The following is a 13006-nucleotide window of genomic DNA, read 5'->3' on the forward strand; positions in this document are numbered from 1 at the left end:
TATTAATAAGATGTAATAAAATAAAATATGTAATAAACGTATTTAATAAAATAAAAGGATCATTGTTAAACAGACTGTGTTTTCTGACCTTAATATAATGAAAACGTAAGTAAAAATAAACGAAAACAGGGTAAACCCCCAAATCGAGAATAGCAGTTCCATCGGGGATTGGGGGTGGGGGGGGCAGAGGGCGGCGTGTGGACCGAGCACCCAGGTGAGTGCAGCGCTTGCCGATGGCCTAGGTCTCCAGGTAAAAGGTGAATCTGCAAGTGCTAATTTTGTCATCGCTGTTCATCGCTTGCAGTTACTGGGCATAACTTATCTCCTTTGCTTTTTCTCTTTAACATCCTCTTTTGAATCTTTTAGAACCCCGGGCAGACACTGCCCCATGGCTGTTCTGGAAGCCTGGTGGTCGGGTCTGACTTGGGTCTATCACAGCCGCCTGGGGAGTTTGTGGTCAGATGGTTGTTAAGAATTTTTTGTTTTACTTTTAAATTTTAAAATCTTCGCCAGGATGTGCCTAGATGTACGTACAGGCCTGTTCTCAGCGGTTATCCCAGCAGTTTGGTTTGCGAGCCCTTTGGCGGCAGTGGCGCCGTCCAGCTAGACAGCTGGAAAGTGCCCCGTGTTTCCGCCGAGGGCGCAAGGAAATGAGAACAGCTCTTTCTCTGCCTGAAAGGGCCTAAGGGCACATTTTCATCCTCAGAGCGAAAAAGACACATTTCTCAGGATGAAATTCACACCAGCCGCCAACACCTCTGCCCCCTTGGCCCCTCTCTCCCGCCCCCGCCCAGCCCGGGTCCCACCCTGGAGGAGGCCAGCGCCTGGGCCCAGTCCTTCGACGCGCTTATGCTCACGGCCGCGGGAAGGAACGCCTTCCGCGAGTTTCTCCGAACGGAGTTCAGTGAAGAAAACATGCTCTTCTGGATGGCGTGTGAGGAACTGAAAAAAGAGGCTCACGAAACCATGATTGAAGAGAAAGCAAGAATAATATATGAAGACTACGTTTCTATCCTTTCTCCGAAAGAGGTACGTACCCACCAGAAACGTCCCCCAGGAGGCCGTGGGTGAAAGGAACCCCTTCCGCGTCTGGTCACGCGGCCTGGTTAGGGCTGCTCCACCGTTTAGAGTGTTCAAACGCCTTGGGGGGTGGGCCCACCAATGGAGGCCAAGTGCCCCCCGAAATCAGTCAAAGATTGTGTGCATTGTCCTGGGAAAAGTGTCCATAACTTTCATCCGATTCTCTAGAAGTAGGCGTCTATGCATTTTGCTGTAAACGCTGTTTTTAAATGACACCCTATAAGCATTCCTTTAAATAAAATTATCCTTGTAATCTGAGCAAAATCTTGTTTACAGGTTTCCTGATTTTAGATGGAAAGAGCATCACGAATATGGTGCTGATGTTGCAGAGGTTCGCCCCAGGGTGTCCCTTTGTTACGTCAGCGAAATGATCAGATGAGTGAAACTGTCAAGTTTCCACCTCTCAGTTTTCATTCTTCCAAATCTAAAATCTAGGAAGTTAGGGTGGCCTCAAACCTAAGTGCCTTGTAGCTCCGACGGTAAAATCCCACAGGTACTGCGCAGAATGTAAAGCTCATAAAACAAGAGCCTCTCCTGTCAGGAGCTCGCGGACAAGAGGGCAGCGGACATGGGGCCCCGGGTGCGACGTCTTGGGGTCGTGACGGGCTGGGGGGCGAGCCATCGCTGGGGGGCGGGGGGGATGAGGAAGAGGTCCCTGGAGAGGCCATGGCTGGGCCAAGGATAATGAGGAAATTACCAGAAACGCAGTGGGATGAAGGCACCCCAGGGTACAGGACTAGATGGGCCAAGGATGAGAGCACGCGGTCACAGGGACAGGGAAAGCGTCAGAAGGTTGGGGCTGAGGTGTGGGGTGCTTACCAAACAACTGGGGCCGGTGGCCAACAGCAGGAGGAAAGTTTAGGAAAAGAGGATGGTTCGAGAGCATGGAGAGGTTTGCGGACCAGGCTGAGGCTTTCTGAGGTTTATCCCGGGAAGAGCTTGGATTTTAGCCTGGTAATATCACCAAACTTGGATTTCTGAAGACCACATGATAGATTAGGAAAAGAAGACCAGAGGCAGAGGCCAGTTAGAGGACAAATTCCAGCCCAGACATGACGATGGTCCAACCAGGCCAGCTGAAGAGAAGCCAGAGAGGATGGCTTTGATCTGAGTCTGGAATGACTGCACGTCTGGTTTAGGCAGACAGGGTGGGGACCATGCTTGAGAGAAAGACTGTGGCACTCAATTTCGCTTCCTTAAGTTTGCAGTACGTTGGAGATATTCCACTGACAGATGTACGGATATGACGTTCAGAAAGTTCTTTCCATTGGGGGTTAACAAAAAGCAAGAGAATTTTTGTCCTTTAATGTATGGCTTCCACATATTTTTATTTTCTCATGACTTTCCTTTTTATTTTTTAAGGCAAGGTTTTTCATCACTGTGTTTCAAAGCATTATACAACCAAAAAACTTGGCAAATTTGTAACGCAAAGATGACCCTTTCCTCCCAAATATAAGCATCTATTACTTGAAATGTAAAAGCTTGAAAAGTTTAAGAGCGTAGACCTTGGGGTCAGATGCACTGGGGTTCGAGCCCCAGTTCTCTCATTTAATAGCTGCATGACCTCGCGTGTGTTTCTGAGCCTCTCTGCACCTCGGTTCCCTCCTGTGTAGGAAGGGGAGGTCCCCACTTGCCTGAACATTTGGGAAGAGCGACAGGGGGGGCGATGTGAAGCCCTGCCCACTCCGGGCAGAGCCGGCTCACCGCGGGTGACCACCCTCAGCAACCCTGTGTCCATTTCCCGTCCTGAGCAGACCCTGTCGCCACCAGCACTCGAGGGACGGTCTTCAAATGGAGGTTGTAGAGAATCAGACGGTTCCATTTGCACCGTAACTGTTTGTGAACTAGAATGTACTTTTAAACTTTATTTTTGGCTGCATTGGGTCCTTGTTGCTGCGCGCGGGCTTTCTCTGAGCGGGGAGCTACTCTTCATTGCAGTGCGCGGGCTTTTCATTACGGTGGCTTCTCTTGTTGTGGAGCACGGGCTCTAGGCGCACAGGCTCAGTAGTTGTGGCTCGCAGGCTCAGTATTTGTGGCTCGCGGGCTCTAGAGCACAGGCTCAGTAGTTGTGGTGCACGGGCCTAGTTGCTCCACGGCATGTGGGATCTTCCCGGACCAGGGCTCAAACCCATGTCCCCTGCATTGGCAGGTGGATTCTTTTTTTTTTTTTTTTTTTTTTTTGCGATATGCGGGCCTCTCACTGTTGTGGCCTCTCCCGTTGCGGAGCACAGGCTCCGGACATGCAGGCCTAGCGGCCATGGCTCACGGGCTTAGTTGCTCCGCGGCATGTGGGATCTTCCCGGACCAGGGCACGAACCCGTGTCTCCTGCATCGGCAGGCGGATTCTCAACCACTGCGCCACCAGGGAAGCCCATGGCAGGTGGATTCTTAACCACTGCACCACCAGGGAAGTCCCCTAGAATATTTTTTGATGTTTTCTGCAGTAATGCTTAGTCTAATTTTCTTTCTTTTTTTTTTAAGACTTTTTTTTTTTGATGTGGACCATTTTTGAAGTCTTTATTGAATTTGTTACAATACTGCTTCTGTTTTATGTTTTGGTTTTTTTGGCCGCAAGGCACTTGGGATCTTAGCTCCTCGACCAGGGATCGAACCCGCACCCCCTGCTTTGGAAGGAGAAGTCTTAACCGCTGCACCGCCCGGGAAGTCCCACACTTACTCTAATTTTCTAACAAGAGCAAGCTAGAGGCTTTCTCCTCTCAGCCCACAATGAGTGTCGAGTCCCCTCTCTGGCAGGAGCTGAGCTTCTGAGACCTGGGCCCTCACACTCCGGAAGCTTCTAGGAGGGCACGGCCTGGTGGTGAGGGCAGCCGTGGGGTTCAGCTCAGGGTGGCTGGGAGGCTTCCCAGGACCGGGGAGCGACGTGGAAACCAAGACCTGACAGAGAAGTACACGTAGCCAGGCCATTCTAGACAGTTCCCTTAGACAGCCTCCTAGCACAAAGACAAGCTAGTCCTCGCTCCTTCTTTCCTTAGATTCCAGGCGAATGCCAAGTTCCTTGAGTTCTGGAGTGGAATAGTGAGGCGCAGCGGGGAGCCGGCGGGAGCAGGCCGTACAGGGCCTCCCAAGTTTCAGCTTGGAACTTGCAAGCTCTGCGCCTGACCCTGAGCCCAGCGGCACCAGCACGAGGTGTGGCGCCGAGTGCTGCGGCCGGGGGTGGTGCGGAGAGGCCCTGGACTGCCGGCCCGAGGCCAGTCAGGAGGCTGGTGAACAGATGCCGGCCCGGTGGCGGCTGACCTCCACGAGGGTCACGGCAGAGAGGAGCGGGGGCGGGGGGGGTGGCCGGATTCGAGCCGCGGCGTCAGCAGGGCCAGAGGGAGGCAGAGGGTGCGCAGGACCCTGACCTGGGGGGAGTAAGCGGTCCCAGCCCTTCCCGAGCATCCCGGAGATGCGGGGCCCCTGTTCTGAGGTTAGGTTTGAGCAATGTGGGCAGGCAGAGGGGCTTCCCAGGAGGAGGTGGATATAGATGCATCTGGAAAGACAGACCGCTGAAGCCCGTGCTCAGTGACTTGGATGAGCACGCTTGCAGTTTTACACTAAACAGCAGCGCGCGCGTGGCGTATCGTTCCTGCCCCCCTGGTGCAGAGACGGTCCAGCCGAGGTTCCTCACGCGGCAGAGAAGGCGTGAGTCCATCTTGGGGGTGCTGTCCTGTTCTCGGCTGCCTGGCTCCTGCGGGCCGCTCGGGCCTGGGAGGCGCTACGTCCAGGACGAGGAGACATCGGAGTGCAAGGAGCCAGCGTCTCCCGGGACCTCGTGGACTCCCCCCACTTTGAATTCATTCTCATTCAGCTCTGACCAGCCACCACCTTCGCCACCCCTTCTTTATGGAGCAGGTTGTCTGGGGTTTTTTGCCGCACCACGCGGCATCCGGGATCCTAGTTCTCCGACCAAAGCTCGAACCCACACCCCCTACACTGGGAGCTCGGAGGCTTAACCACTGGACCGCCGGGGAGGTCCCTACGGAGCAGTTCTTCAGGGCACAGTTCACTTGGCCTGAGGTCCCACAGCTCAACAGCGACAGAGCCGGGAGTTAAGCCCAAGCCGGCGGCATTGACCCTTCCACGGTGCTTCGGGTCACTTCTGTGTGACCCCAGCCCGGAGCTCCAGGTTTCAGCCCTAGTGTTCTCAGGCAATTAGCCGGCGGTAAGTCAATGTGCGCCGCCTTTCTTCCTTGCGGCCACAGCCGCTCACTTTAAAGAAGTAAAGCAGCGTCGTTTTCTAAAGCAGTGCGAGCCCCACTGGCGTCACCGAGAGAACTCATGAGAAATACAAACTGTCAGCTGCCCCCAGATCCACTGGGTCAGCAGCTCGGGGGGGGGGGGGTGCACTCTTTTAACGAGCCTTCCAGGGGCTTCTGATGCCTCTGAAGTTTGGGACCACTGTTCATTGTGTTCAGTTCCTCTTTCAACAGCTTAGGTTTGGGGATGAGCTTGCTGGATCTGGGATTTTTAAAAAACCAAACAAGGTCTGGGAGTTGGGGTGTATGTCCAAAGAGGCCCTTGTCTGACACAGCCCCATGTGTCCCCGCCGGCAGGTCAGCCTGGACTCCCGCGTGAGGGAGACCATCAACAGAAGCATGGCCGAGCCGTCCCCGCACATCTTCGACGATGCCCAGCTGCAGATCTACACCTTGATGCACAGGGACTCGTACCCCCGGTTCATGAACTCTGCTCTCTACAAAGACCTGCTTCGCTCCTTATCTGAGAAAGCAGTAGAAGCCTAGGATGTTCAAAGTATTTATTATTAATAAAACAAAGAACTCGTGGACTCCGTGTAGGACAGGGAAATTAGAGGCAGTCGTGTCTTCTGCTGGGTCATACTCGGGTTATTTTAATAAAACTCTTCCTGCTGCAGAAGGCTGTATATTCACCAAGTAAACTGCGGCCACCTTTTGTGATACTTTTGGGAAAAATGGGGTATGGCTGTGTAGAAAGGTAGTATACTTACACTTACCAATGACAGTAGCACTTTCTCAGTGACAAAGGATACACAAGAAGACACCACACTGCCTGCAGCGTGTACATCCATGGGAACAGGACCCAAATTCCCATTTTCTAAAGATGTGACCGCTACCTGTAAAACTGGTATTCTGCTTTATCTTAGGATACATGTATGTAGGTGCATATTATGTGCGTATCTTACACGGTTAATGTAAAGCCGTGGGCTCTGAAGTGGATCAGCCTCAAATGTTTGCCAAGAGAAGTACTGCTGAGAAAAAGCTTCTGTTGAAAAGTTACCTTTATTACCAGAATCTGCCAACCTGAAGAATGAATTTTCACGTAGGTGGTGTTCATCACAAAACGTTCAAATAAGCGTATCTCCATTTTTACTATTGAAAGAAATATGGGCATTTTCACTCTAAAAAAATAAAGCACAAGAGTTTTATCTCCATCTTTTTTTCACATGTCACTATTTGGGAAATATAAGATTAAGTAAGTGGGGACACACGCAAGATTCTAACTCCCAGACTAGGATTTTCTTTTTAGATCCCACTATTTTTATCACAGGTGAACAGGATAACTTCACAGCTCACAGGTAAAAAGACGGGTTTGTAGGCCTAAACCATCCTGAAGAAACCCACCACTAGGATGAATGGGAAAGAAAGGCATCCAGAATCCGGAGTAGTTTGAGTAGTGGGTTGGAGCATGATTGACGCGAGGCCCTAGTGGGACGGCGCTCCTCTCGGTCACCCCCTCCCTGGCCCTCCAGCCTGATGGTCCCTTCATGATGCTCTTCAACCCTAAGCCCTCATCCTCACGCTCGGCAAAACACCTCACCTCCCCCTTTACCGTGAAAACTGTGCCGCTAACCCTGCACCTTCTCACGTGACCTGTAAATCCACGTGGATCAAGGTCTATGCCCACCTTCACAGCCCAGTCCCAGAGAAGGTGCTCTTTCCTCCTTTTCAAGGAGTCAACACCTCGTGTGCTTCTATTTTTAAAAAAATTTTATTGAAGTACAGTTGATTTACAATGTTGGGTTAATTTCTGCTGTACAGCAAAGTGATTCAGTTATACGTATATAGATTCTTTTTCCTATTCTTTTCCATTATGGTTTATCCCAGGATATTGACTAGACGTCCCTGTGCCGTGCACCAAGACCTTGCTGTTTATCCATCCTCTGTATCAGAGTTTGCATCTTAATTCTGAGTCCGTGTTCTAGGGCCCCATCTTTTCCTTAGACAAAGAAGACGTCACTGGGATCAAGGCGTCAACCCTGCCCTCCAGCTGTTTACATCCAAGTAAGGATGACAGACGTATGGGGCAGTGGCGGGGCAGTGGCGCTGGCAGTGGAGTAGCGACCCAGAGAAGAGCTGAGCTCTGGAAGCCCTGGAGGCTACGGGAAGCTTTGGGGGCGGAGGTGACACCAGAGCTACAACCTACAGAACAAGGAGCGTGTGGGGGAGGGGGGCGGCGGTGTAGGGAAGGCATTGATACTTGGAGCAAACCCCAAATGGTCCAGTTCCGGCCTGTCAAGCAGGAGGTCAGTGGAGATGTAAAAGATGTGGAGGAGTAGCTGGAGCCGGGGGCCTAGGCTTTAGGCTGGAGTATTGACGGGGGATTTGTCAACACAGGGACTGGCTGGAGGGTTACAGCCTGAGCAGCGCGGAGCGCACATCCCTGCCAGCTGGACAGTTAGAGGAGCTCATCGTCCCCATACCGGTGCAGGGAGAGACGGGGGGCGGGGGGGCTCTGGGGACACAGCAGGCCCGGAGTGGGCGCTGCCTAGAGTCGGCTCTTAGATTCCATCCCCCTTGACTTCTTTCCACACTGGTAGCTTCTTTGGACTCCCCTTCGATGCAACTCCAAGGTTTAAAAAAATTTTATGTAAAATTTGACAGGCTGATCTTGTTGGGATGGCTGGCTCTCCATTTGGAAAAAAATGTATATATATTTCTTTTTTTTTTTTTTTTTTTTTTTTTTTTGCGTTACGTGGGCCTCTCACTGTTGTGGCCTCTCCCTCTGCGGGGCTACAGGCTCCGGACGCGCAGGCTCAGCGGCCATGGCTCACGGGCCCAGCCGCTCCGCGGCATGTGGGATCTTCCCGGACCGGGGCACGAACCCGCGTCCCCTGCATCGGCAGGCGGACTCTCAACCACTGCGCCACCAGGGAAGCCCCAAAATGTATATATAAACAAATATAAATTCCAAATGGTTTAAAGGTCTAAAAGAATATTTTAAGAATATTGGAAGAAAATGTAGGCAATATTTTTGTAACTTCAGATGGAAAGCATCTAAGCAAAATGTAAAATCTAGAAACCATAAAAGAAACACTGAGATTGGATTATGTAAAAATTTAAATTCTGTACAACATAAAACATGAAAGAAAATACAAATATTACACTATAAAACACACTCACGATTACTATGCAGAATGTATTAGGAGTACCTACTAATTAGACAACTCTATAGACAGAAAAGGAAAAACAACATAAACCATTAATGGAAAATAGCAACTGGCTAGAAAACAAGAAAATATGAACACAACACACACAAAGTGGTAATCATGTGAACTCAGAACGAGATGACAGTGGTTACCGTTTCCCCCTAGGTTTGCAAAAGTCACAAGGATAGCTCATATCCAGCATTAGCAAGGTGTCAGGAAATGGGCATCCCTACGCTGCTGGCAGGTGGGTGAACTAGTCTTTCTGGAAAGCAATCTGGCAGTATCATTCTGCGTGCACATGTCAACTAGCTGAATCCACCCGACAAAACATCAACATCTACCCACAGGGGAACAGGTTTTCAAGGGAATGGTATATACCCGCAGATTGCTTGCCCTACGGTGAAGGTGACTGTCGTACATCTCCATGCACTGGCAGGGAGTGTTCTAAGCGAAAACAACAAACTGTAGGGTATGTATGATGTGTGTCCATTTATAATGTTAATAATGGCCATTCCCAAAAAGAGTCTTCTCATCAATGGAACTGGATACTGTTCCAAAGTCTTATTGCTCTAAATTATTGTTTAGTCCTTACAACCCTCTACAGTAGGATGCTCATCTTTACAGGTGAGCAGTGAGAGGGGTGAAGTACTTGGTCAGTCTCACAGCTGGTACATGGCAGCTGGGTTTGAACCTGAGCAGACCAGAAGCCCACGCTCTTAACCGCTATGCAAGGGCCCATTTCCAAGGAAAAGAGGACTAGATAGCCCGGTATGAGCATGTACACACACGCCGACATAACAGAGAAAACTACAGAGCCAGGGAGATCATTTTCTCTAGTTCACGACTTTGACATAGAAGATGAAGGTAATCCAGCCAGTTTCCCGGGCTGGTATTTGAGTAGCCATCCAGCAGGCCTCTGTGTTTTTAGACCTCACAAAGGCTCAGGTGGCCAGTTTTTCTCACTGAACATGACAAATTAAACATTTTTAAAAAATCATTCTTCATATATAAAGATGATACTGTCTTACACAAGTCAGTCAGGTTTTTTTTTTTTCCTGTTAGTTACCAAATTTGGAGCTAAACCATTAAGCTTCTTTCCTGACATGTGTAATCAAAAAATTTCAATTTTGAATCATCTAAAGTACAGCAGTCATCAAACAGGGTTCTTCCTGAGTAATGCCAACTTAATCTCATAGGGAATGAAACTGTGGCCTTGACATTATAATCCATCCACTCGAATTAACTGTCCCAGTGGAACACTCTGGAAAGGCGAATAAATAATCAAAATATTAACTATAAGAAAACTAGCAGTTAAAACTTGATTAGCCTCAGAATGGGAAATCTAAATTAAAAAATTACTTAAAAAACACAAAAAGTTTTTTAAATTAACAGTATGGATAAAATCATCATAATTAGCTGTCCTTTTATAGCCCTGGGGAGAGAAAGCAGAGCAAGTCATTGGAAGCAGTCACCTGTGCTTTCATCTTCCATCCCGCAACCGGATGAACAAGTACCAGAGTACACAGGTCCGATCCGAACAGTTATTTAATTAATAATAACACTGTGGCGTGCAGAACCTCAGTACCAAAGGAAGCCCCCCGAGACTCGAGCTTGCTACCTCTTCCCGGGAGCTGGAGTCTAAGACATCGCCAACACTGTTTACCCCCCTCCTCCCGCGGGTCCTCAACCGTGGGACAGTCGTCAGGTCCCAGCTCCACGCGGGCAAGAAACGTAACACAAACAAAACCAAGAAAACCTACTTCACACGCACCTCCTATGTGACGCCCATTCTCCTAGGGGCTGAACACAGCAGTGAACAAGTTTACTATGAAAACGTATGGACTTCACCTTCCCCAAGGTACAGCTATTGGCCCCAGCACAGCCACACGGGGAGACTTCCGAGCACAGCTGTCTACTGCTCTGGACTGATGTCACTTAAGCTTCCCTCGGCCTATAACCTCTTCCATCACCACCGAGGGGCTCGTCAGGCAGTAACTCTGTCCTACTCACCGTGAGGCAGCACCTTCAGTGTCGGTACTGCCACTCTGCTTATTTTTGAATCTTACAGAAATATGTGTATTTTATGTCAGTGACTATTCACATTACATTTCCCAGTGGGATATTCAATTCTTCTCGAATGGCTAATTTGCTCCAGCTAAATGGGGTGGAGGTGGGGCCCGCCCGGGGCAAGAAAGAGGAACTGTTGATGAAAACTCCTTAAATCTCATCACTTTAACTCTAGTTTTTATTTTGATAATTCAACTCAAATCCCCGAGTTTCACTCTGACCTGTAGACAATCACTGTCAAAGCCGAGTCTTGTTAATACTTTAAACATTCTTCCACCTGCGAGGCATACACAGATTGGACGTCTCCGTGTATGTAAGCGTTTCAGAACTCCCGCCATGGCTTCTCAAGGTTCATACCAACGCTCATCACCCTCAGGTGAGCAGGAAAACCAAGGTGGCGATTTTCCGCTTTCCTGGGACAGTGCTTCGCCAACTGCCACTACACCTTTCTAACTTGCTTCCTGTACACGTTCATTTAACACAGTGACTTTGTCCTGGAAATAGACGTCAGCACATATCACCCTTGAGAACATTCGCTTCCAGTTACTTTGTAACCGGCTGGCAAGGTTCACTACTGGCATCTCACATTACGTTAAGTGCACACGAGGGAGGCACTCACGTGCTCTGCTCAGAACCAGCCTGCATCCCTCACCAGGGGTCCAGGAAAGAAGACAAACGTGCTCTGTACTACTGCTCAATACCAGTCCCTTAACGCTTACAAGCAGGCAGCCATCACTTAATTAAAACTGGACTTTAAAATCACCTTCATAGTTGGGAAAGTAGAACTTTTTAAGCAAAAAATAAAGCAAGCATCAATATCTAAATGAAAGTGACAAAATGTGATACATGATTAATAACAAGAAACTTTATTGAATTAACAAATTTAAAAATGGATCACTTAATTTAAAAGTGGGACTATTTTAATTTTATTCTTATTAAATTCATTCTTTCAAAAATGCACATGATTTTTCAGATGGTAAGAGGTTACTCTGTGACCTGACAAAGTAGAGGTGGGATGGTACCAGTGGGCCAGCCCCTCTATGTGGGGTCTGAACGTGGACTTTTAGATGTTGTTTTCTCTATTGCGTCAAACTGACCTGCAGTGGGCAGTGGAGAAGAGGGAGCGAAGGGGAGTGCAAAGCAGGCGCTCGGATCTCTCTACAGAGGTTTGAGAGCACGGACGGAGGGGCACAATGAAACGTGGACTTCGAAACAGTGGCCTTAAGTGTGCTAGACCGAGTGTGAAAATCATTTTTTCTTATTCCTAACGAAACAGATGGCACACACCTAACTGTAAGGTCCTTCCTGCAAATGAGCTGCGTTGCAGCCCACGTATTAGTCTGTTCCACAACCTCATTCTTGTGTGACAGAAAGAGAGTCAGGACAGAAATGTGCTCCATTAGTCTCCATATGGAAAGGCCACAGCGTTAATGATTTATATCAACCTTAAAGTCCTTGGTCAGCACAGATTTCCAAATCAAAGTTAAGTCATGAACTGTTTGTAAGAACAACACTATCCTAAAATGCTAACATTTTCTTCCCAGTATGTCTTCCTACAAAATGAAAAAACGGTCGAAAGTTTTCATTCTTTGCCTGAGCTGGGATTCAGGAAAAGCCTACTGAACGACAACAGCGTTCTGCAAAAGTAAATACACTACGAGGTCAAACAGGTAAATGAACAACAAACCAGACTGATTGCAACAAAGTCAAGTCATATTTCCAAAAGTAAAATCTATTATGAACAAGTAATAAACATGTACAAGAAATTATAAGAAATAAGGATCACAGTTAGTTACAAATGCAAAATAATAACTAATTATCCCAGACTTGTGAACATAATAATTAAAATCAATTTCATATATGCTAGTTGAAATATTATGTACAATTTAGATAAGCTGGTCAAGTATTATCTGAATACACACCATGTTGGATAAACTTATAATTACATTACCTCTTCTCCTCTTTTAGTATTTGCAGGTACATGCCAATATAGGAAAAAAATGTAATTTCCATTTGTGTATTAACTGAGAAGAATAACAGTTTTACTGTGTATGTTTCAGACTGTAAAAAAGTTAAGGTACATTTTCCTTTAAGAAGGAAAAGAAAAGGTAAAAATAAACTGCCAAAAGTTTAATATCAACTTACTTATAAAAATGGAAAAAAAAAAGTTTTGAAACAGATACCATACAATTATTATGTGGTCTCCTTACTGCTCTGAAACTACAGAAGGCATTTAAGGAAGGGATCCTATGTCAAAAACAGAGACTAACCCAAGGAATATATGTTACTTTAAAAATCTGATTTGCAGGGAAACTAGCTGGTTGGCCTAGTCTGAAAGCTAATTTACAAAATCCATTTTCTTAATGGTCCAGGCGTTTTGCCAATTCTTCCAACTCAACAGAACTGTCAAAAAAGAAGAAATATTTTGTGAGACCTTTAAATACAGACCATGGG

The 13006-nt window shown here is 47.8% G+C and overlaps 2 protein-coding genes across 9 annotated transcripts in view; one reads left to right on the forward strand and one right to left on the reverse strand.

Moving 5' to 3' along the window:
• The window catches only part of RGS20 (regulator of G protein signaling 20), a 49399-nt gene extending 42910 nt beyond the window's left edge, over positions 1-6489 (forward strand). For 5 of the 8 annotated variants that reach the window (XM_067017567.1, XM_067017570.1, XM_067017566.1 and 2 more), the window contains 2 exons: positions 707-1029; positions 5634-6489. In XM_067017567.1, the coding sequence (XP_066873668.1) occupies positions 707-1029; positions 5634-5822 (512 nt within the window). In that variant the 3' untranslated portion in view covers positions 5823-6489. The remainder of the gene's footprint in view (positions 1-706; positions 1030-5633) is intronic. The other 3 variants (XM_059043543.2, XM_067017565.1, XM_067017564.1) reach the window with 1 other exon arrangement.
• Positions 6490-12247: 5758 nt separating this feature from the next.
• The window catches only part of TCEA1 (transcription elongation factor A1), a 31517-nt gene continuing 30758 nt past the window's right edge, over positions 12248-13006 (reverse strand). Inside the window, exon 10 of the mRNA XM_059043550.2 lies at positions 12248-12955. Within this exon, the coding sequence (XP_058899533.1) occupies positions 12947-12955 (9 nt within the window). The 3' untranslated portion in view covers positions 12248-12946. The remainder of the gene's footprint in view (positions 12956-13006) is intronic.

The sequence above is a fragment of the Kogia breviceps genome, chromosome 17 (genome assembly GCF_026419965.1).
Source record: "Kogia breviceps isolate mKogBre1 chromosome 17, mKogBre1 haplotype 1, whole genome shotgun sequence".
Classification (NCBI taxonomy): Eukaryota; Metazoa; Chordata; class Mammalia; order Artiodactyla; family Physeteridae; genus Kogia; species Kogia breviceps.